The sequence below is a fragment of the Lissotriton vulgaris genome, chromosome 2_1 (genome assembly GCF_964263255.1).
Source record: "Lissotriton vulgaris chromosome 2_1, aLisVul1.2, whole genome shotgun sequence".
Lineage (NCBI taxonomy): Eukaryota > Metazoa > Chordata > Amphibia > Caudata > Salamandridae > Lissotriton > Lissotriton vulgaris.
Window position 1 is genome coordinate 1,705,849,072 of NC_141687.1, and position 24,554 is coordinate 1,705,873,625.

The following is a 24,554-nucleotide window of genomic DNA, read 5'->3' on the forward strand; positions in this document are numbered from 1 at the left end:
CAATACCGCTAATAGTGCTACGGTCAGCTTCGCACTGCTTTGGTTTTACTGCCTCTCTCGGCTCCTGATGTCCACATTGCACGCGGGTCAGGCGCTCTCTTCCACGCGGGGTGGGGGATGGGCACGGCTTCCCCTCTGGATGTCTGATCTCAAACGCTTCAGCGGCGCTGGCCGCACACAGTCTGTACACTTTGCAGGGAATAGGGCTGGCTCTTTTGCTCGCTGGCCGCTCTGACCAGCCACCGGCCGCCCGGTGTCTCGTGCTTGTTTTCCCCGCTACCCGTCTGCAGCAGCCTCTCAGTCATCACGCTGCGCGGGGGAGAGGGGGGAGGTTGGCGCTGTTGCGGGAACATCATGACTCCATGTTTGGGCAGTCTCTCTGATCCTGCGATATGTCATAGCGGACAAGAGCGGGGTCTCGGGCAGACACTATTCCCCCTCTTGCGTCCTTTTACTTGCTGGGCGCAGCGACCAAGCATTAATTTTTCGCAGCTTCCCGCCCCTCGCAGCATGCCTTTTCCTTCACGGGCTGCGCAGGGCGGGTTGCTGGTGACGCACTGATCGGCTGCGGGCCGCATGTTTTCCTTTCCCTCTCAGCTCCTTCCCCACCCGCAGCAGCTTCACTCAGTTTCATGCGCTGCGCGGTTTGGGGGTCAGAGCTGCTGCTTGTGAACTGCGGGGCCTCACTACGAGTTGGCTACCGATGTCGGCTCCCGCTGGCCTCATATCGGCTGGGGTCACTTCCTATGCGCTTTGCAGTCCCCCGCAGTTGCTCACCTTCGGCCTCGGACACGGGGTGGGCTCCCGCTGGCCTCCAGCTGTGTGGGGACGTTTGTACACTCACGGGCTCACCTCATGCCCGCCGGGTCATCGTAAACGATGCGGGTGGGCTCCACTCGGCTTCCACACGGTGGGGGTCACTCCCTCGCGGCCGATGCGGGTGGGCTTCACTCGGCTGGCACTGCTCTCCACGTCCCTTCCACCCCGGGGAGAGGGGGGGGCTCACGGTGGGCTCATGAGGTGCGGGGTAGGCTCCCGGTCACCTCCTTATCTGCATACAGGCCTTGGGCTCATCACAGGCCCCGTGGGCCTCCCGGCGGCCAGTGACGTTCACGCAGGGGAGGGGGGCAAAATCCACCCGGCAGCACTCTCCCCTTTTTCCATCTTCTGCTGGGCTGCTACACGCATGGGCACAGCCCCCTCGTCGCCAATGTGGTATTTGGGCCCTAGGCCCTCATACTAATCAAAATGAGGTAACACAGACGCAGTTGGTATGGTTCGATAACTGGCCCAGAGCACGTGCGCTCGGCCCCTTTTATTCTCAGGGTCATCTGACTGATGACGCCTGTGGTGGGTGTTCAGTGTGTGTGACAACAAGCTGAACACTAGAACGTATCCAGCGCGATACTACACCACCCACTTAAGAAGCCCTTCAAACGTGTCTCATTCCTTACCTCTCAACACTCACTGATCTTAACAGTCTGTCACCTGAGCGAATGAGGGAAAGGAAGGGACCTCGGAATGTTTTTGCTGGTTCTGGGGACGAAAACATTCAGCAACCTCAGCACTGATAAATGTGCTCTCGTAAAGCCGGACCAGTGCACTTGGTCCACACCCATAAGTCCTTGTCTTCCCTTGCTGTCTTTCCATTCCACCGGCAGAGTTCTTGTTTTTACAGCTTACTTGCACCTGTGAGGAGAAAGGTGTGCAAAGCACAGAACAAGGAATATATCAGGCTCGCCCTAATGTCGTAATCCTTATCAGGTAGGTATGTCAGAAGTTTCAGTGAGACTTGGGACACATCCGTTTGTCATGTCGGGCGCATATGTTAGTATCTAGCACCATCTAGTGTTGTAAACTATGCCATTGTCAACTGCCGTGCGTGAGCTTCACACAGTATAAAGAGAAGTGCAGCACGAGCATAGGGGCCTGAAAAGTTGCCGGGTCTGGGAAGAATGGACCCTCTGCCCTTCCCCGCACCCCCTTTCTGACGTCTTTATATCAGGACAACGCACCTCATAAAGTATTCTAAATTAGAAATAATGAACTGGCATATAATGATGTTATTAAATGTTATTTGTGACTGATTGTTTTGTTTTCTGTTTGCTTTTATTTTCAACGTGAACGGGGACCTTTCTCTTTCAGCATTGTAACTGCATCTATGAGCATTGCGTCTGTGTTGATCTCAGCCGGGGTGCTTCTGGGAAAGGTAAACCCTGTCCAGCTTGTTTTCCTGACAATATTTGAAGTTACTGCATTTTCTGCTAACAGATGGGTAATTACAGAGTTCCTTAAGGTAAGGTATATTTTTTTCTAATTTGTTATTATTCAGTGATACTTTTCTCTTTGCTCTTTTTCCTAAAAGTAAGCTGAAATGATTAATTCTATGTTTATATGCTGCATCTCTGCCAATGTACTCACACTTCAAAGAACTTGAACAATATTCACAGGTATGATGTGGGAACACAGTAACAGAAGACAAAGTAAAATTAATCGGAGAATAAATAAGGTAGATACATTTACAGTCATAAACCTGTGAAGTGTTTTGTCAGCCAGCCAGAGAGTGAGAAATCACTCATAAAGATTAGCACCTTTTTTTAACACACTGTAAAATTAATCAGAATCGATCAAATTAAAAAGAAGAGGGATAAGTAAAGAACGAGAGAAAGCAAAAATATCATTAGAAAAAGAAAGGACAAGAAATAGAAACACAAAAAGAGCCCGAAAGCAAAAAAAACCAAGCATTGGCACAGCCAATAGGTCTCGCCTTTGGGACATTATAAGTGTTAGCCATGCAGCACATTATCACCTACTGGGCAGAATTCTGTAATGGAACTAGTACTTATGTAAAGTGCTTTAATACCTTAATTTGCGCTACATAGTGCAAAAAATAAAAATGAATGAAAGGAGAAGTGCTTGCAGATTTCTGAGGTGGGGGAGCGAAAAGATGCACTCCGTAGAATTACGCTGTGCCTACCTGCTGTAGATGTTGGGTTTTTCTCCACAACAGTTAGGGTACAATTGTTTAACCATAAGCATGATCATCCAGTCAACAAATGGTTAAGCATCACAATGTAGCTATTTACTTAAACCCCACGAGGTTGTTCCCTTCCTCCCCAAGACATGAGTGGCGTTTAAGGAGCTTCAACTACAGTAGCAGCTGCTTGTTGCCTTCCAGGGTAGGTTTGTTAGCCAAAGCCCGCTCATTAGACGGTGCTGACGATTCCGCTGAAAAGTAAGATGTCACCGTAATTGATTTTGTCTCAGTTCTTTTGGGTTTAAGGGAAAATGAAAGCGCACTCTTGTGGAGGTGGGGTGGAGGGGACGCACCTTCTACTGAAAGCAGCAAGGTCTGGAAATGAAACCTGCCCCAAAACAGATGGCGGCCTGCTCGCCGCCGCTGCTGGCTCCTATTATATAATGCCAGTACCAAATCAGAAAGCGAGCACAGTAGAGAAAATCAGGAGGCGAATTGAAAGGAAGCGGAAGTAAGTTATCCCAGTGTGCAAGTGAAGGCGAGGCTGGAGTATGCTGTATCTTGGTACCGAGTAACAGATGTTTATTGCCAACCAAATGAATGTTAATTAGTTTGTCGGCCTCTAGTAGGATGAAAGACTGAGCAGACGCGCTGGGTTTCGAACCTGCGGTTGTGAGGTCAAACATAAGATTAATAGGGTGCTTGCCTTAAAGTTAAAATTGCATTATATAATGCCAGTACCAAATAAGAAAGCGAGCACAGTAGAGAAAATCAGGAGGCGAATTGAAAGGAGGCGAAAGTGAGTTATCCCAGTGTGCAAGTGAAGGCGAGGCTGGAGTATGCTGTATCTTGGTACCGAGTAACAGATGTTTATTGCCAACCAAATGAATGTTAATTAGTTTGTCGGCCTCTAGTAGGATGAAAGACTGAGCAGACGCGCTGGGGTTCGAACCTGCGGTTGTGAGGTCAAACATAAGATTAATAGGGTGCTTGCCTTAAAGTTAAAATTGCATTATATAATGCCATTACCAAATCAGAAAGCGAGCACAGTAGAGAAAATCAGGAGCCGAATTGAAAGGAGGCGAAAGTGAGTTATCCCAGTGTGCAAGTGAAGGAGGGGCTGGAGTATGCTGCATCTTGGTGCAGAGTAACAGATGTTTATTGCCAACCAAATGAATGTTAATTAGTTCGTCTGCCTCTAGTAGGATGAAAGCTGAGCAGACGCGCTGGGGTTCAAATCTGCGATTGTGAGGTTAAAAATAAGATTAATAGGTTGCTTGCCTTAAAGTTAAGATTGCCTTCCTCCTTCTACAAGTCAACAGCAATGGGCCTAGTATGACAGCGAATGCATAAGTTTCTCATTGCAAATAGAGCATTGGCAGGGCTATGCGTGTGCATGTGGCATGTGAAGGGAGGGTTGGTTAAAAAGAATGGCGCGAGGGCGAGACGCAGGGGCGAGTGAGCACGGCAGCGAGGTGAACCCGCTAATTAAAAACAAATGGTGACATGACCCTAAACAGATGGCAACCCTGCTCGTAATCGCAAGCCGTAGGCCATGGGCGGATACATTTACTGGGAAAGGTGAGACTTGCAGCCGCCTTTGCCCAATTGCTTGCTGTCTTTTTAGAAAGGCACACTCAAAGACCAATTTAAATAATGCAGAAAAAAAACACAGGCACGAGTGTGTGAAAAGTCCAGAGTGATTCCAAGAGGTCGCTTTCCTAGAACAGCGCTGTGCTCGTCTCGACCTAAAAATGGAAAGATTTTTGAAGAAAGTTGTAATGAACATGAAGAATTGTCAGCCACGCAGTAAGATATCTGTCAGAAATGCATGGGACCCCTTGCAGCCTTCTTCTTCTTAGTATTTCTACATCTATTCATTAATTGTTAGATAATTAGCCATGTTATCATTAGAGCTTGGATCAAAGATGCATTGTTTTCTGAGACCATCCGTAGGTACCAATTCTGCCAGACTGCCAAAGGTTAAAAGATTAAAAACACAGCACAAGTAATCGATCAACATAAATATGATGCCGATAGACTATATACTGGGAGTTTCAGGATGGAAGCAGTACAAATAAAGTTCTTAGAAGTCAATCCTTAAGGTCTCTGCCACAACAATTTTCATATAAAGTCTCTATGACTGTTTTTTGTTGACTGTGTTTCGCCCCATCGTGGATATAGGGTCATCATCAGGACGTAGTGGGTAACCTGAGCAGAGATCAGAGCCTTATGTTACTAAGGAGTATAGCAAAAAAAGATTCTTAGAAAAAGAATCAAGACAGAATCAAGCAAAAGTATGAAACATTGCCTAGGGATGAGCGATACTGTAGGCTTCGGACGGTAATGAATATATCTAATTTTACCAGGTTCTGCTTCACCAAGTTCTGATTCACAATGTTCTATTTCACCACTTTCCACTTCTCCAGGTGCTGCTTCACGAGGTTCTGTTTTGCTAGCTTCTGGTTTGCCAAGTTCTGATTCACCAGGTTTTGTTTCAGCAGATTCTGCTTCTTGCAGTTCGACCTCGGCATGCTCCGTTTGTGCTCAGGGAACTTTCAGGTGTTTTCATCTTTCACACAACCCTTAGTATGTGGTCTGCCTCCTCCTTCTATTGGTCTGTGGGGTGGACCAAGAAGCATAACTTATCTCTTGTCTATTCCTCATAGATTTTTGGATCAAGACCCGCCTCAGTGCTGATCCCAAGATTAACAGCACAAGGGTTTGCGCTGGCATATTGTTAGTCCACAGCCCGCCATTTTTGGCCTCTGTGCTGTTGGGCCATCAAGACTTAATTCTGTGGCTATCAACATGATATATGTTTGCAAAGTGGCTTCCTGTGTGTTTTCTGACAGCTGCTGTTCTTAAGGATCAGAAATGTGATCGCCATGGGTTTCATAAATTTCTTCACATGATATGCTTAACTCTTTTTCACAGAATCCACATGCATGTCTCCATAGATCCTAGAGAATTCATGTATTTCTATGGCTAGGAAATAATCTCACTTTGCTGCACTCTTTCCTCCCCATTTCTGGCACTACGAGACTGATGGTGGAAATGCCCTGCTCCTCTTTGTCGACAGTTGCCCAGTTGAAAGAACCTACAGCTACAGACATGTCTTTACTATCCCTTGAATGATTTAAGGGGTCTCCTCTCACTGGTCATCTCCACCAATCCCAAAGCAACACTAATTTAAATAACCAGAAAGAGGTATTTCAACAGTGCTACATTTGGTGAAACTATGGGTGGTCACATAGGGAAGACCTGTGTGATCATCTCTGTAATCATTTGAAGAAACAGACTTGTTATTCAAGCCTCAGACAGCAAATGTTTAATAAAAGATGTTGCCAATAATCTAAAGTACGTTTTAATTTCCTTCCAGACACAAAACTGTATGTGATAGCTCTCATGGCCACAATGATACCCTTGTCTTCACATTGTCATCATCAAGTCTGGTTTGCAGACATTAGTGAGAGAGCTACACTCCATTTTTCCACCTTCTAGAGGGGACCACTCAGGATCCATCAGAATCTAATGATTGCCCATATACCAATCCTCCTTTATTCTCCAAGGTCAATAAAAAACAGTAGTTAGACAACTGCACCGTTCTTGTTATTAGTGTTGTCATGTAACAGAGATTGGACTCTTGTCAGATTCAAGCCACTCTCCTCCTGCCACTGTTAAAGGTCTCCCACCCTTCTTCTGCCTACTTGGTTGGTTGGCCACCTTTGACTCTATTGTTCACAAACTGCTACTTTTTGCACCTTAGCAAAGGGAATCCAAGGACTTTCTAGGAACATTCCTGAATCTTATCTTACCACTTTATTCAATTCGGTAACTTTACTTTGAGGCTATGCCACTCACACGATGTATTCCTCAGTGTTCCCTGCTGTCCTTTCTTCTGTTTACTGAGTGGCCTGGGACTTTTTAGGTCAAGCCTAGCGGCAGCACGCATGCCCTGCTCGCTCTGCGAGACTGCTGTAGTAGAGTATGGGAGAGAAGCTGCGTCCACTCTCCTCCCATATTTTTCATTGGCTTGTGTATTTGTCTTTCGTAAATGCTGCCTTCGGTTTTGTTAATAGGCTTGTTAGTCCCTCCTTAGTAGGGCCTTGTCTTCATTTGAAACCTCACATGGCTACTGGCCCCTTTACTTCGGTTGTTACACGGGACCTGTTATTTAGTCTGTAAGCACTATTTAATTTATAGAGTTTCTCTTACTGCAGGCCGGAAATGCTTCAGCTGAAACCGCTTGTGTTTTATTAAGCAGCATGGCCACCCCGTAACACGGGCGTCCACTTTCAATCACTTTAACCCGGCATTATCTCATGTCTGTTTCAACCCCTTTCCCCCCAAGTACATTGGATTTAGAAATGATTAACAAATTGAGCCATATGAATTCAGGTAGCACATAATCGTGCGCTAAGGGGCGGAAGCTGACAACAGCACATCTGTGTTACATGTCATCTGCACCAAGCCACCTGACAGGTTGTTTTCAAAAGCTTGTTTTATTAACAACACCACCACCACCACCAATACCACCACCGCAATCAATACCACCACCTCAACCACTACCAATACCAGCACCAATACCACCACCACCAGTACCACCACCAATACAACCACCACCAACACCACCAATACCAGCACCACCAAGACCACCACCATTACACCATCACCAATACCACCAATAACACCACCACCACCAATATCACCAATACCACCACCACCAATACAACCACCACCAATACCACCAGCACCAACACCACCATCAGCACCACCACCAGCACCACCAATACCACTACCACCACCACTAATACCACCACCACCAATACCACCACCACCAATCCAATATTACCACCACCACCAATACCACCACCACTAATACCAATCCCTCCCCCACCAATACCAACACGAACACCACCACCACCAACACCACCACCACCAATACCACCACAACCACCACCTCCAATACCAATACCACCACCACAACCAATACCACCACCAATACCACCACCACAACCACCACTACCATCACCACCAATACCACCACCAATATCATCACCACCAATACCCCCACAACCACCAATACCACCAATACTACCACCACCAATACCACCACCACCAATACCACCACTACCAACGCCACCAACACCAATACTATCACCACTATGAATACCACCACCTCCACCACCACCAAGCCTGTTTTATTAAGAACAACAACACCACCACCACCACCAATACCACCAATACCACCACCACCAATCCAATACCACCACCACCAATACCAATACCACCGCCCAATACGAATACCACCACCAATACCACCTCCAACCATTACCACCACCAATACCACCACCACCACCAATACCACCACAACCACCTCCAATACCAATACCACCACCAGCACCAATACCACCATCACCACCAATACCACCACCACCAATACCACCACCACAACCACCACTACCACCACCGCCAATATCACCACTACCAATACCACCACCACCACCACCACCAATACCACCATCAACAATACCACCACCAATACCACCACAAATACCACCACCGCCAAACCTGTTTTATTAACAACAAAACCACCACCATCAATATCACCACCACCACCAATACCACCACCAATCCAATACCACCACCAATACCACCAATACCAATACCCCCACCAATACCACCACCAATAGCCCCCACTCTTCCCCCTGAGCTGCGACAGCGTAATCACAGAGCGAAAGGTGTTGGAGCACTTTGTTAGTGTTTATAGCTCGGATCATATGTAACTCTCACTTCACACTTTGTGTCTGTGTAATTTACAACACTTACAAATCTTCTTCACTGCACTATTTATCACTTCTTTGAAGACGTCCCAGGCCGGTCTCTTCCTCTGATATTTTCAATCTAACAAGCGGTCGACAAGGCCCTTAATTGCAATGCAATAGGTCTCACATTTGCAAGAGTTTAAGCTATTAGTATTGTAAATGGCAATGCAGTTTATTTATGTTTTTAAACCCAAAATATAAATAAAAGGCATTGTCATTTACAATGCCAATAGCTCAAACTCGCTTGAATGCGAGACCTATTGCATTGCCAGATGCCAATGATATTCGATTACACGTTAAGTTAATGTATTCAACTGATTAAAACCACATCGTAGAGGATTGGCCACACAAGAATGGATGGCCAAAGTTATGTTTTACTTATCCAAAGCAAAACTGAGTCTTTAGTCCTAGTTATCCCACACCTTATGAAGGCCATTAATGCCTGGTTCTCCTTCTAAAATATCACGGATCCTGCAAAATCTGTTTTCCCCTATTGTAAACTTGGGGGGTGGATCATCTTTAAGGCTATTTGACTTCATCAGTAAATGTTCACAGATATCCTCTTTTCTGGCCTTTGACCTCGTTGCAAACTGCTCCTTGCATACACAGAGGTCCCCCACACAGGCTTTCCCGTCTATCCCTAAATTCGGCCATTCCTATTTAGGGAACAGACCATTCTTTATGAGACCAATTTAATCTGGCCCGTTTTCAGAAGCTACTGAGAGCCTGGCTTCTAGTTGCCCACTTTTTGCCTCTGACCGCAGTTGTTTTAAGTGCCAGAAGCTTTTGCAGTGTTATATATGAGCTTTGAAAAATGACAACCAAAATCTATACATATCAAAAAATCCTACTCTGCATGAAAGTTGAATAAGCGTTTTGCTGCATAATTTAGATAACTTTGTTGCATAATTTGGTGCTCATTTGCTGAATAGGCTTAGTGACTATGACAATTGTATACCACTCTGAGTGCTTTAGGAGATGTCATTATCCTGATGAAGCCCATATTACAGAAGGAATTGAGGACATATTTTTCACATATTGTGGTTTCGATTTCCTGTGTAATATATGGGTTTTATATCACTGCTTTTTGTAGATTAAAAGCACCAAAGCATGTGTAATAAATGCCTAATGGCATGGTACAATGGGAGTGACAACTTGTGTGCTAGGTAGACTAATTGACGTTGCCTGCAGCTCAATTTTTTGCATTATTGAGGTATAAAAATATATTGTATTTATTGTTGCTAAGATATGTATATTAGAACATACATAACATATTCTGAAATATGCATCTTCTTAATGAGAAGGAATGTTGGATAATATATTTCTAGAAACCCACTGATTGGACACACTAGTATAATTCTGCACGACGAGGGCCACTTTTATAAACGTAGTGATCATGTGACGTATGGTTATTATTAGAATCTATGACCAAAAGTCTATATACAGATGGCAACATATCCTTGTTTTGTTTGTTTGAACTTCTGCAGCCTTGAAAAAGTCGTGGGTTACACTCCCAGTTACGACGAAACACGTTTCAGCTGTGTGGAGAACTTCCAGTGATCAAGAATAAATACAAATTTATGTATTAATAATAACTACGTATTGTGATTGTTTCAAAGGGTGGCAACACCTATATATAATTGTACTATGATATACGTGTGCTAAGGAGTGTTACAATATTCTGAAAAAAGGTTGTCCCAAATGACACACTATAATCTGGTCCTTTTTGTCCAGATGTGTCTATTCACTCCCTTGCCATCTAACTCAAATATCTGATATCAGTATCTCTATTTTTATATGATAAGATAAGTTTCAGTTTTTGATTTTCACCTATTGCATACTCATTATTTTAAGTTGTACTTTATGCTGTCTTTATTGTATTTGTTAAAAAAAAAATTCTATTCTCAGAGCCCTATCCGCCATAACATTTTCACTCAATGCATTTCTCTGGTGCTTCTTCGGGACATGTAGCAACTTGTACATTTTATGTTATGTTATTTGCATTTGTAAATTGCACTAGGGTATCCTGGCACTGAGCAGGTGTGTGTGCCTAGTTCTACCTGTGGTAGGTTGATTATTTAAAAGCCAGGTCTTCACCTTCTTGCAGAATTCAAGAAGGAGGAGGATACTCTGATGTGGAGTGGGAGAGCGTTCCATGCTTTGGGAGTGATGTAGGAGAATTCCCGTCCTCCTGATCTGGTACTGTATATGCGTGGGATGTGTGCGAATAGGTGTTTCAGATTGGAGGTGTCTGATTAGTTAATGGAAGTATATGTGACACTTCAGGTAGGTGGGGCCGAAGTTGCGTAGTGCCTTGAATGTGTGTGTGAGTGCATTTGTGTATCAGGAGACAGTGGAGCTTCCTGAGGTGTGATGTGAGTTCTGTGTGGGAGGTGAGGATGGTTTGGCTGCATAGTTCTGAATGGTTTGTAGTCTTCTAGCACGTTGCTTGGTGATCCCAGCATAGAGAGTGTTTCTGTAGTCTAACTTGCTGGTGACTTGGGCGTTAGTGACAGTTTTTCTAGTGTTGCTTGGGAGCCATTTGAAGATCTTTCTCAGCATATTCAGGATGTGGAAGCAGGATGGAGGGACAGTGTTGACTTGTGCGGTCATTTCCAGTTTGCTGTCAGTGATTATGCCGAGGTTCCTGGCGTGGGTGCTGGGTGTGGGTACGAGTTTGGCCGGCCACCAGATGGAGTCCTATGGTTAGGTGTTCTTGTCGAAGATCACTACTTCGACCGTGTCAGTGTTGAGCTTTAGGCAGTTGGCTTTCATCCAGTTAGCGCATTCGGGTATGAAGCAGTGAACTTGTTTCTTGTGTTGGGGGTCTTATCCGAGAGAGAGAGTATGAGTTGTGTGTTGCCGGCATAGGAGAGGATGTTGATCTTATCCATGTGGATGACCTGCAGATGAGTTGGCAGGCTTCCAAGGAGTAAGGTGCCAGGCTGACAGCTTGTGTTCTATCCTTTAAGAGCAAGTAGATCCAGCGGAGAGGGGGTCCTTGGATGCCCGTTTTGTCCAGGTACCTGATGAGGAAGGGTTGTGAGACCGTGTGAAATGCTGTAGAGAGATCCAGGAGAATGAGGGCTGCCATATCTTCTCTGTCAAGGATCATGTGGGTGTCATCTTTGGCGGCAATGAGTGCTGTTTCTGTTCTATGGTTGGGCCTGAATCCAGACTGTGTGGCGTCGAGGAGCTGGTGGTTCTTAAAAGGGTCAGTGAGTTGTCATTTGATTAGTTTGTGTAAGACCTTTGCTGAATATAGCAGGAGGCAGATGGGTCTGTAGTTGGAAAGCGTGGCTGGGTCAGCAGATGGTTTGTTGAGATGGGAGATGACAGTGGCATGTTTCTAGGTGTCCAGGAATGTGGCTGAGTCGATAAAGGCATTGAGGATGGGTGTTAATGCTTCTCTTATCGGAAGGAGTCCTTTGATGAAGGTGTGGTGGGGACAAGGGTCAGATGGGGCAACCAAGTGGATGGTCCTGATAGTAAGCAATTTCTCCATTGGTGACAGCAGGCCACAAAGTCAGTATTTGTTCTACGACCATGTTGGAAGATTAAGTTGGAACAGGGACGAGTTCCAGTTTAGAGTCGAAGTTGCGGCACATGGAGATGATTTTGTTACAGAAAAATAAAGAGAGCTTCTTGCAAAGGTCTTGTGAGGGGGTGGTGTCTCGTATCTGCTGGTGGTAGCATCTTAGGGCTGATTTGGAGATCCCTTTATCTATGGTGTCTTTACTTGTTCTCCATTTTTCTCAAGTTGCTTGCACTGATGTTTTGCCAGCCTCAGTTCCTCTGTGTACTAGCTGGCCTGTGTTTGGGCTCTTGACTTTAGCTTGTGATTGTGGGGAGCCAGGGTGTCGGCGTATGCGGTTATCCAGCTGTTGAGGTTCTTGATGGCTTTCCGCAAGTTTCTGGTGTTTTCGGGCCTATGCACAGAAAGGGCAGAAGTCTACTCCTCTTCTCTGATGCTTTTTGGGGGGTTTGGGGTGGTAGGTCTGTAGTAGTGCGGGATGGGTATGCTGAAACTGATGAGGGCATGGTCTGTCCCGGTCAGAGTTGCTGGCTGTCGATTTTGATTTGTGAAAATCAGGTTCAATAGGTGTCTGGCGTTTTGGGTGGGTTCGGTAACATTCCAGGCGATGCCAAGGTTTCCAAAGTTTTCTATATGGACTGTGTGGTATTCTAGGTGACAGTTAAGCTCTCTGAGGAGGATGAAGGTGCTGGTGTTATCGATGAGGGATGCGACTAAGTTTTCTGAGTCCTCATGATAAAACCCTATCTCTGACAGTATAGTAACATCGTTGACTGTGGCGTGTGTCCTTAAACATATTTTGTATAATATGTTAATGGGATGTAATGTTCTTGTATATTTGATACGCACTGTGGTCATTTTTATCCCACATATGTATCACGTTTAGAAGAGCAATGAGCATGTTTTATTTACTGGCACCCACTACATCAGTGTAATACATTCTCTGTTTTGCTTTTTTTAAATTAAATATCAATTGGATGTGTTAGCAATTGTTCTTTATGGGTCTAGTAGGGGCCACTGTTTTTGTACTGCCCATTATTTATCTATGTATATATCGATGTTAAATAGGAATTGGAGCAGACTAATGTATGTCATAGCAGGAAGGGCAGTTTGTCAGGGCACTAGACTTTTGCACTCATTTAATACTTTTAACAAAACGTATAGCTATGAGCAAAACGTGGCCATCCAAGCAGGGACTGCACAGAAGGGGGTTATAGAGTATATTGGACATTATCCTGATTTAAAAATCTACATAGTAATATTTCAGGGTATTAAAAAAGGGGGGATTAATGCTGCCTGAATTATTCAAACATATGTGTCAGTGAGTAACTAACGGTGATGTCTTTTTCTTCACATAACCTCTTTATAGGAACAGAAGCATTATCAGATTCTGTTGAATAAGTACAGTGTATCAGCTCCTATTAATCTGCAGACATTCTGTATGTCTTTTAGAGATGAGTGGCCAATGATTGTCCTGCTAATACATATTTAGGTCTTGGTAACACTAATACAAGAAGAGCAGTTTTTATTTGAGATCAAATGTAAATAAATCAATGTTGACACCAACACAATCAGAAGAACCAACAGAAATGAAGGAAAGGCCCTTCTTTAGGTCTGAGATTTTTTCCTGAGTCAGAGTTGTAGTTGATGGATTTTCATCTGCTGTTTCTATGATGTAGATAGTTGAAACTGATCATGACAGAGCTTGAATGATATTGTCTTTGGGAAGTTTGGGCCTTATTCAGAGTTTGGCAGATGCTGAAAAAGCAGTTTATGATGTCCACCCTAATAAGAGGTCATAGAAGCTATATACACTCTAAATTTTGCTGGAGGGATACCGGCCACTTTTTAGCAAATTTCCCACATCAGCCTAATTTTAAATAAGGTCCTTAATATTGTCTTACATTTATAGCATGTGCATGCAATTTCTTCTAAAGAATATTTGGATATGTTAATAACGCATGTTGCAAAAAAATCTTACTAATTGCATTACTTTTTTAGATCGAAAGTCATGTGACGATGATGTACTTATTTATATTTGGAGCTTATTTTGGACTGGCGATTGCTTGGATCCAGTCTCGCCCAATCATAGGGAGAGAAATTAAAAGGGACAAAGAAAAATCTGAACCTATATCAGAGTTATTTTCAATGATAGGTAAGTATGTTGCTGTGATGTTCACAATTAGTACTATATAAGAGACATTTAGAGTTCAAATGTTGAGCTATTGCATGCCTTTCTTTCTTTTAAGTGCAAACATACAGTACAATGATCACCTGTACTTCTCAGGATTCACTGCACCATAATCAAAGCTTTTCGATCCCATGGTCAAGTGCACACAGTGTTTCAACACTGAATGGAATACTTGGGTGGCATGTGAAAATATACAGTAGAAAAAATATTGGTTATACAAAAAGGCCAAACATTTAAACTTCAAAAGTAAAGACCATATAAAAAATACTCATCTACAAAAAGATTGACAGGTGCTTAATACCACCATCAAGCACTCAGACTAAATATGGGATTTGGGGAACTGTTAATGTTGAAATGCTTAACCACAGGTATCCATTTATGATGTATGATCATTGTTTTTCTAGTCTTCCTTTTTTAGTCTATATTTATGTATTGTGTAATTTTGCTGTCCGTATTTTTCACAGCAACTGTGCACTGATTTACTATCAAGATTCTGACAAGAGGGGCAAAAAAATGATTTTCCTAGTTACACATCTCTTATGAATATAACCCATTCAAGGTAATATTTAGAAAGAAAACATTCTTATTTCAGCTTGACACATATACAGAATTGAAGCACCATTGTGGTTAAATATATAGAAAGTGATAGAGTGAACTACAGATTTTGTTGGTGATGTTGAGGTGTCTGAGGAAGAATACAACATTTTTAAACAATTCCCTGTACTGCTGCCTTGGTGAGATGCATTTCATTTAATGTTGGTTACCAAATGGCAATTTGATTTCTTTGAACATAAGGCTATCGTTGTGAATCAAAGTATAGGCAACAGATGAATGTATCCTCTGTTGTGTTTTTGTGTAAAATTCACTGATGACTTTTCTTCCTAAATCATAAGAGTAGCATAAATAACATCACAAAACAATTGACCCCCTGATTACATCACAGGAGGTGCAATTGTTTATATTTTGACTCTAGGAAAGAATGATTGTAAGTTTTATTAAATACCATTTATTGAAAACCTGAGGGCATTGATGAGCAATAATTGATAGCAAGCAACTACACTAGAACTAAAACTAGCAAAGACTAAAGACATTTTACTTTTAGAAAGAACACTCATTATATTAGTTTTATATGATACATTACAACACAGTCCACAGGGTTTGCAAAGAATAGCATAGGGGAAGAATTGCTACCATTAGCTACACCTAAATTCTTCTTATGGCCATTGCTTTCTTAACCCAGTGCTTCAATTAATCTGCCATGTATAGTCTATAACAACTCAGTGTTTGTAGAAAACGGTCCAAACCGAAAAAGCACCTGATTTGATATATTTACTGTTTTGCATGCATGGGCTTGCCCTGTCTGATTCTCTTTACCCAACTAAAGGAGCATGGAGTGACTGAGCCTGTAATAGCGACTACTTAAAAAACTGAGATATTTGCTTGTTGAGGCCAAAGTGGCTTCCTATATCCATCAAAGTTAAGGCATCTGAAAGGAGGTGAGTAAAAGTAGGAGTTACCATAAAGTGGAAGTAAGTACGTGTCTCACAGAACACCCATATCCAACCCAAGTCCCATCTTAAGCATGAGACACTCTTCACACACCTAAAAGGTTCCCTCACAAAATACATATGCTCTCTCTGTACTTCGTCATCGTCGGCCCATCCCACAGCCCCCAAGTACATTACATCACTCGCCCTGATGCTTTTGAACTCTTCTTATTCACAGTACTCCATGAATCAGACTTATCCCGATCCACCACCCCTCAGAACCTGAATATTCTCTTCATCTCTGAAACCTGCTTCACTCTCACATCAGCGTTGTCGATTAAATGGTACTATATGGTTACTCATTACAAAATTGTGAACACCTCCACAGTTATGGAGTTTGGTAGTTATCATCCACAAGTCTTCCTTCCTTTGCTTGGTGCTAAGCAGAGCTATATAAAAGTTGCTTGATCTTGAATCCTGCAACTTTCTGTTGCACCCATAAACTTCATCCCATTTTTCCTAAGCTACAGGCTTCACAGACTTCAAAAGTCCAAGTTGTCAGGACTTGCTACCTCCTTGACTATTTATGGCAACACTCAATTCCTCTAAGATTTAACCCTTTCTGTGCTCCCGTTGGCCAACGGCAGCCCTCCCTCCCCATTGCTGCCGTAGGCCAACGGCCGATGAAGCCCCGCCCACCTTTTAGAACACCCGCACCGAAAGGCGTTAAACTTTCCGAGTGATTCTATAAACAAAAACATGAAAGAAGTCTTCCAGAGTCTAACTTTCACAAACTGAACTTTTCTAACATTGCGTATCCTACACGCTGCAAAAGCAACAATTGTGAGTTGACCCTTATCTGACATTCTGAAAACATCTTGACAGACAACCATCTACTTAGATTAACCTCACATGTTTGACATTCCGTTCACTATTCAACACTCCAACCCCACAACATACCCAGTGACACACACATGCTCTATATCTTTTCTATGGACATATTTCTAAAGAATATAATTGCCCTCTCAATAATGGCCAACCCAACCACAGATGCCAGCACCATATACTATACCAAAATGAGGTATAGTGCGCACAGAGTCCAGTGGAACCCCAAGGGTAGACAGAGGTCAAATTAGAAAGCACCTTTCTCTCTATTTGTGGTAGTGTGGGCAAGCAGTAAGGCTTTATCAGAGGATAGTGTTAAGCATTTATTGCACACACTCAGACAAGAAATGATGTCACACACTCAAAGGCTGAACTCATATCAATTTGTTTGTATTTAGTTATTTTATTGCTAGACCAACCCAAGCCTAAGTTGCGTGAATCTGTCTTCTTGTTTCACGGCTGCCTCCTAATACTGTATTTAGGGGGTGTTTTAGGGGTCTAGAGGTCAGTAGCCAATGGGCTACTGACCTTAGGGTGACTACACCCTTTGTGTGCTCACGCCATGAGGGAGAGGGGACACAATCCCTAATCCTATTTGGAGAGTGAAGAGTGAGGGATGGGGTTGGCAGATAGGGGCACACCATCTGTGCTATGCTAATTTTTCCCACCTGTATTCCAGCCGAAAAGGCAGGGAAGAGGGGGGCCTGCTCCTGATAGCAGGAGTGGCTCGGGGTCGTGTTACAAAGGCAGCAAGGCCTTTGAAGCTCCCCTGCAACACATAGTTCTTCCTGGCCAGGGGGAGATGTGACCACCTCCATCCAGATAAAGCTTTGTTTCTGGGTTCCAGAAACATGTCTCATGGTGGCAGGCTGGTGTGTACCAGTCAGGGAACCCAACTGAGGCTGGTTGTTTTTCAGAGGGCATCTCTAAGATGCTCTCTAAGGGCTACACCACCCATATACACTTAATGACATTACTGCACTTACAATGTCTAAGTATTGGTCTAGACACTGTAGGGGTACAGGGCTCATGCACCTGTACTCTCACCACTGGTATAGTGCTCCCAGCTAGAGGGGTGGCTGGCCAGGCCATTGGGTTTTAGGCATGGCACCCAGGGATGTGTGCCATGTTGACTCTTCACTTTGTTCTGCACAAAAACACCCAGCCTGCAATGGCAGTGTGTATGTGTGTGTGTAAAGGTACAGCGCCTCTGAGGGTGGCACAATATGTGCTGCAGCCTTAGAGGCCATTCCTGGACAAATTGCCCTTGGTACCCAGAGGGGCCAATTGGGGATACAAGGTACAGTTTTGGGAAAGAACACAGGCCCTGGGTACCTGATTGGTAAGGACACAGGTCACATCAATTTAAAGTGCATCAGTAGTCTGGCAAATAGTGGGGGGTTATTGCAAGAGAAACCCAGCTTCCTACATTTATGTAGTAATTGATTGCCCTCTTTTAATTAGGCGTTGGAAATTCTTAAGATAACTATCTATCAAAATATAGTGCACTGTTGCATCTATTTGCAATTGATGTTTTATCAAGTATTCGATTTTTAGATGTAACTGAGGTTCTATGGCTGTTTTTACGATCAGTGACAAAAATGGCCTGACATGAATTCATTTTATAACTTAATAAATGGACATTTTATTGCACATGATTTTTGTAATTGATATTTTAGGAAGTATTTATTTTTTAGATGTAACTGTGACACTAGGGTGTTTTTTTATGTTCTGCGAGAAATATGGACAGTCATGAATTTAAATGTATAATTTGATGTATGTGATTTAAAAAATTGAAGCTGAATTGTATCGGTTTAAAGGACAAATGTCCAAATAAATTAATATTTGATCTGTTCTGATCTTACAGTTCAGTACATGATCTGAGATGAATTACCATAGTTCCAGTATCATGCACCTGACCAGTAAGGCCATCGATTTAAATCAGAGGAAAGAGAGATCGCAATTGACAATAAAGAGGGGAATTTAATTGTAGGCCTTGATGAAGAAGAACATTTCCAATCTCCTTCTGAATATAAGGAAGCCATCATTAAGTCTTTTTTTTAAAGTGATAGGCACTCATACACCAAGGAGCTCTAGGTCTGAAAAAAACTGCTTGACCTCTATGATGAGTATGATCAGGTTTGGTGATTGAAAACGTCTGGAAGGCTAGATAGAACAGTTTACCAATATATTTTGACTAGTGACTTGTTGGCAAGGTAATTGGTCTTGACCAAATGAGATGTTTATTGGGAGCGAATTACGGAATCTCAGTGCCAGTGTGGTATGGTTGTTGCTTCTCAGGACAAGCCAGAGACTAACAGTATGGGTCTGGACTCTTTGGAGTTTTTATAATGTTTTCTTTGCATGGTCTGTAAAGACACCATTACAATAATCCAAATTAAACATTACCACAGATTTTTTCAACTGTAGGTACTAAAAAGGTAATTTGGAGACAACAATTACTTGGAGATTGAAGGGTAGATCATTATCAAAAAGAACCCCAAAGTTGCAAACCTTTTTCACAGGAGGTCGTGAAGTACCCAGATATTCTGCGCACTGAACGGTAGAGTGTATGAATTTGCAAGGCCCATGAGCAAAATACCAGGTTTATCAACATGTAGGCAGAACCAATATTGAAGCATTGAATGGTGCATCCATAATAAACAATATGACACAATAGGAGAGTTGTCAGTATTGTGTTCTAATTTGACATAGATCTAAGTGTCATCCGTGCTATGCATGGTTACCAATCATCCAAGCGTCACAATGCTAGTGACTGGTGGTATATAACTGTTGTAGAGCAAGGATGAGATAGCAGAACCCCATACGGATGTGTAGAAAAAGTAGCCCAGTTTAACTAGGTGAATGCGGTCTCAGAGAATGGGAGCTAAACAACAAACCCAATTGATCAAGCAGTACATTGTTGTTAATAGTATCAAATGTCACAGAGGGATGGAAGAATTATAGCTGTTGATTTGATCAAGAGAATGTTTAGAAGCATTGCCTCAGTTCCTGGATAAATTATAAAACCTGATTTCAAATCACATAATCTGCCATTGGACCCTTAGAAACGAATAGAAATCCTCAGATTGGATGTTAGTAAGCAAGTGCTTGAGAACCCCATTTCTTTAAATTTCTATGTGGAAATTTCAGTGTCAACAACATGGACTGGAAATATATCTTTTTCGCTTAGGTATATCAGTATCTCCAAGAATAAATGTGACATGCAGTTTGAACAGCCAGAGGTTTCCGCGTCCTTTGAGTGCCATCCTATAGCTTTTCCTCTGAAGTGACATGCATTTGTTGTCATTTTTGGAATTAGATGTTGTGGTTTTCAATTAATAGTGCACAAGTGTATTGCCACACGAGGATTATGATAGTAGCCACACATGGAAGGTTGTAATGTTTGATTGAAGATGCCCATTTCTAATGTTTCTTCATGATAGGTAGGCCTTGCCAAAATTAAGGTTTTTTGTGTAGCCCTCCTTCAATGTAGAATTTGCATAGAATGGGATCTGACCAGTAGAGATATTGACAACTATTTAGGAGGAGTTCAGGTGTCAGAGGTAATACTCAATTGAGGCTGCATACTCCTGACCGGATTTATTATTAACCAACTGGGTTAAACCCATGTTATCGATGACCCCTTTAATGATTTGGCTAATGCTATTGAAATTGGCCTGGTCATCAAATCAGACATTTAGATGGCCCAGAATGAGAGCATGTTTACGAGACAGTTAATATATGTTGAGCAGGACCGAGGAGGTCTGTTTTAGGTCAGTGGTATATTAAAGAATATACACATGTGGTGGTCAGCATAGAGACACTCAGTTATGAAGTACTAAAATGAGTCAATGATGGTCCTCGCAGTACCTTACAGGTCATCAAGTTGGAGTATATGACAGCTAGCTATCCCGCTATTCACATCTCTATTGTTTATAATAATGGTATGGTTATCAAAGGGGATGTTTGCGATATCTGGTGCTGTCATAAAACTAAGCCTTGGTAGTGGCCACAAGTGGAATGCATGGCTTATGATTTGATAATGAATCGAGTGGGCAGTTTTGATTTTTTATTGAGGACGGAACATATGAAGAATTGGCCCTGGGCAGTAAATATAGTTGGATCATAGTTAATTATTGTATGTTTCCGAATTAGAGTAGTGCCTGAGAAGGATTCCATGTTGGGATCCATGTATGAGTGATCCGTAATAATCCGTGTGGGTGATTTCATGGGTAAAACTGATATTGTATTGCTGGAATGAGGCGTGATAGAGATGAGTGAGTTGTACGAGGGAAGCACTCCGGGGGAAGCGCTGGAAGTTTATGACTCGGCGCCATCTTATTATGCAGTTTTGTTGATGCTTTATTGGGGACGTTCTGATGTTGGTTGCTCAAATGCAGAGGTATTGTAATGCTTTGCTTGAATCATTTTCTTCCCATTAATGTATATTTTAATGATTATGAGTGTGTGATTAAGGGCCAGATGTATCAAAGAGTTTTACCCATTCAGTGTCTATGGGAAAATGTGTTCATACATATGTCCCTAAGTTACTATCAACTAGCAACCACCACGTTTTGGAGCCCCTTGGGAGGCAAGCTATTGCAATAAGAAGATGTTTCCTATGTTTGATGACAGGTGTGCAGAAAAGCAGGTCTGTGTTATTTTTAGCTTTTACTAGACAAAAAACTGCCATCTTATTAATATTTTAAGATGTGAGATGGTGTTACTTTTGATTTTATTTTGCTATGTTTATACACCACCGTTGGGGGATAGATTATTTTAAAGCTGACAAGGCAGTATCTAGGCATGTTTGAAGGAAATGCCAAAGATGTGGAAATCAGTAGAGGACTTGGAGCCAAAAGCAGCCCTCGAACATATGTTTATGCCAGCCCCATATTATTTTGAGTGAGTGTAGGCAGAGAGACAAATGATATACTTGCCTACAAAAAAAGTGTGTTTATTTTGTCAGGTCTATTTGCCTGGATGGATAGCTGACTTTACTTTGTCCAAAATCGGTCACCTGGTCTTCAACCTACTGCGGGAGGAGGGCGGTCCCTGTTCCCCCTATGGCCAGTCAAGCCCTAGTGGGAAAATAGATTTCTAGACATGTATTGGTTGGACAAGGAGAGAACATTTATGCCCTGTAACATGTTACTCAGACGTGGAGTGTGGTAATAGAGTCATTGTCTTCATGAATCATTGAAGGTAGATGTCACTTGTGTTCTAGAATGATATTAACGTCCACTAAGATGGAAGAGAAAGTCCAACTCACATTTGAAAAGGGTCCATAATTGTGAAAGGTATGCCACACTTTCTGGGATTGTTACTGATTGATGCACTTTACATAGGTATGTTTGATTATAAAGAGATGCATTGGTAAGGGTACAACTCTCCACAGAGAGATGTTACACATTTATCTTGTTACATTAATTTCTCATGATGGCGTCATGGTTGGATTACATATGTTCCTTTTCTGTGCTACTCATTATTCTCACAATTAGTTTTAAACTAAAAATTCCTGTCTCTGATAACATTTCTAGTGAAAACATCACCTACTAGACTGAACACAGCTGTAGACCTTTGAGTCAAGGTTGTCTCTCTTTTTACAAGGACATCTTAGAGAAAACAATCTGTTATCCTTTTTATTTTGTATTTGAGTTTATTCAGACAGATATATAACAAGCAGATACAAAGACACGCATTGCACAGTAAATTGCAATTCTGACATCTTACATGGGGGAGCCAGCAACAGTAAGCTACACAGTTCAACCACAGTACACAGATGTATATTGCTGGGATAGACTGTGATGGCATGTACATTAGAGTAATCAGCAGTGTAGTGAGTGTTGAGGATTGATAGCGAAATATGTAAGTAGAGCGGGGGATGCTATGTCTCCTGAGTCAAGGAGAGAGGTATCGACAGCTCACCAACACAATGCGCCTACATGGGGTGTCATCATCTCTATTGGAAGGGTGGTGTGCATAAGGTGCTAGGTGTTAAGACAACTTTTAGGGTGTTTCCTGCGAGCCATCAGCCATCAATGGTCTAGTGTTAACAGGGGAGTGTGCATTACTTTCCCTGAGCCAAGTTGTGAAGGGTTCCCAACTATCTTTTGGGCGAGATGCCATTGGCACGAGGTCCCAAAATGTTGCCAGCTGCTCTTGACAATAGACTATGTCTCGGATCCACTCAGGGACTCGAGGGTACCTAGGGGCTCCCCAATGCATAGCCAGTCTACGCTTTGCAAGAAGTAGCAGCATAGCGGTGAGGTGGCGGGACTCAGGCGGGAGCTCCTCCAAGCAGCCAAGCAACACTACTAATGGCGAATGTACCAGCGCCAGTACAGTGATGGCTTGTATGGTGTCATATAACTCTCCCCAGAAGTTTAAGATAACTGGGCACTCCTATGCGATGTGTAGGAAGGTGGCAGCTTCCCGTTTGCACTTCCAGCAATGCGAATTCGGTCACAGCTTCAATTTATATATCTGTAAGGGGGGTACGATATTATCGATTTAGAAATTCAAAATGTACAAGTCTTGGTTTGTAGTTTGGGGATAGATATATTAGTTGTGAGCAGCAAAATGCCCATTGTTCATCTGTAGGCAAGTCCACTAGCTCATTCCTCCACTGCTTGAGAGCTTTTCAGGTGGCCCATGGGGAATTCGTTTGCGTGAGGGTATAGTGCCTGGTAATCAGTTTACGAGAGGGCGATGCGATTAGTAAATGTTCTAATGGTTTCATAATAGCTGGGGATGTTGGAAAAGTAGGGTCAATTGTTTTGCAGGTGGCCCTGAATTGATAGTATAGGAGTAATTCCAGAAAAGCGTCTGTATGTTGTCCTGACCTATTGGAGGTTCCAAGAATGTGCCTTGTGGGTAGAGGTCACCTAGCCTAGATATGCCCATTTTACAGGTACGATCTATGGCACCCTTGTCATGTAGGAAAGGGAAGTGTGGGTGGAACACAAGCAGTGTGGATGGTGTGTATAGCAGTGGGGTACCCATCCGCTTCCTCAGGTCATCTCAAGCCCAACGTAGGGTTTCGACTGTGTTTATTTCATTGGCATTTCTACGATAGGGTTTATATACAGCTGCGTGAAGTGGGGTGAGGTCAGCTACATCCATCTCAGTGGCCACATAGGGCTGAAAAGGGATGGGATGTACCCAAAAGTGAAGGAACTGTGCTTGCACCCTTAACGCATAAAATTTGAGGTCTGTCGCACCTAGTCCTCCCTTCGATAGTGGGCGAGTCAGCAATTCCCATCTCACTCTGAGTTGGCCGAAAGCCCGGGCCATAGTAATCCTGATGAACAGCAGAGATTTAAAAAAGGCCTGAGTTAAGGGTATTGGTATATTAATAAAAAGATTTAATAATTTAGGGAGTACGATCATTTTAAGTATGGCAATTCTAGCCACAAGTGTCAGAGGTAAAGTTGCCCAGAATTTCGACTTGCCCTCAAGCCAGTCTAGAAGCTTACCAAAATTCAAGCGCCAGATTTGTTGTAGGTCTTTGCTTAGCCACATGTCAAGGTATTTCACGGCGTCATCCGCCCATGTAAGCAGCTATTCCAATGTGGTATCTAGTGGGGCATCTGTGAGAGGCAGAATGGAGTATTTCGACCAATTGATTTTTATGCCAGACTTACTG

At 43.0% G+C, this 24,554-nt stretch overlaps 1 protein-coding gene across 1 annotated transcript in view; it reads left to right on the forward strand.

Moving 5' to 3' along the window:
- LOC147733145 (RH-like protein IC) overlaps nt 1-24,554 on the forward strand; it is a 298,869-nt gene that overhangs the window by 153,811 nt on the left and 120,504 nt on the right. Inside the window, exons 3-4 of the mRNA XM_086957688.1 lie at nt 2,146-2,296; nt 14,342-14,495. Of these exons, the coding sequence (XP_086813814.1) occupies nt 2,146-2,296; nt 14,342-14,495 (305 nt within the window). The remainder of the gene's footprint in view (nt 1-2,145; nt 2,297-14,341; nt 14,496-24,554) is intronic.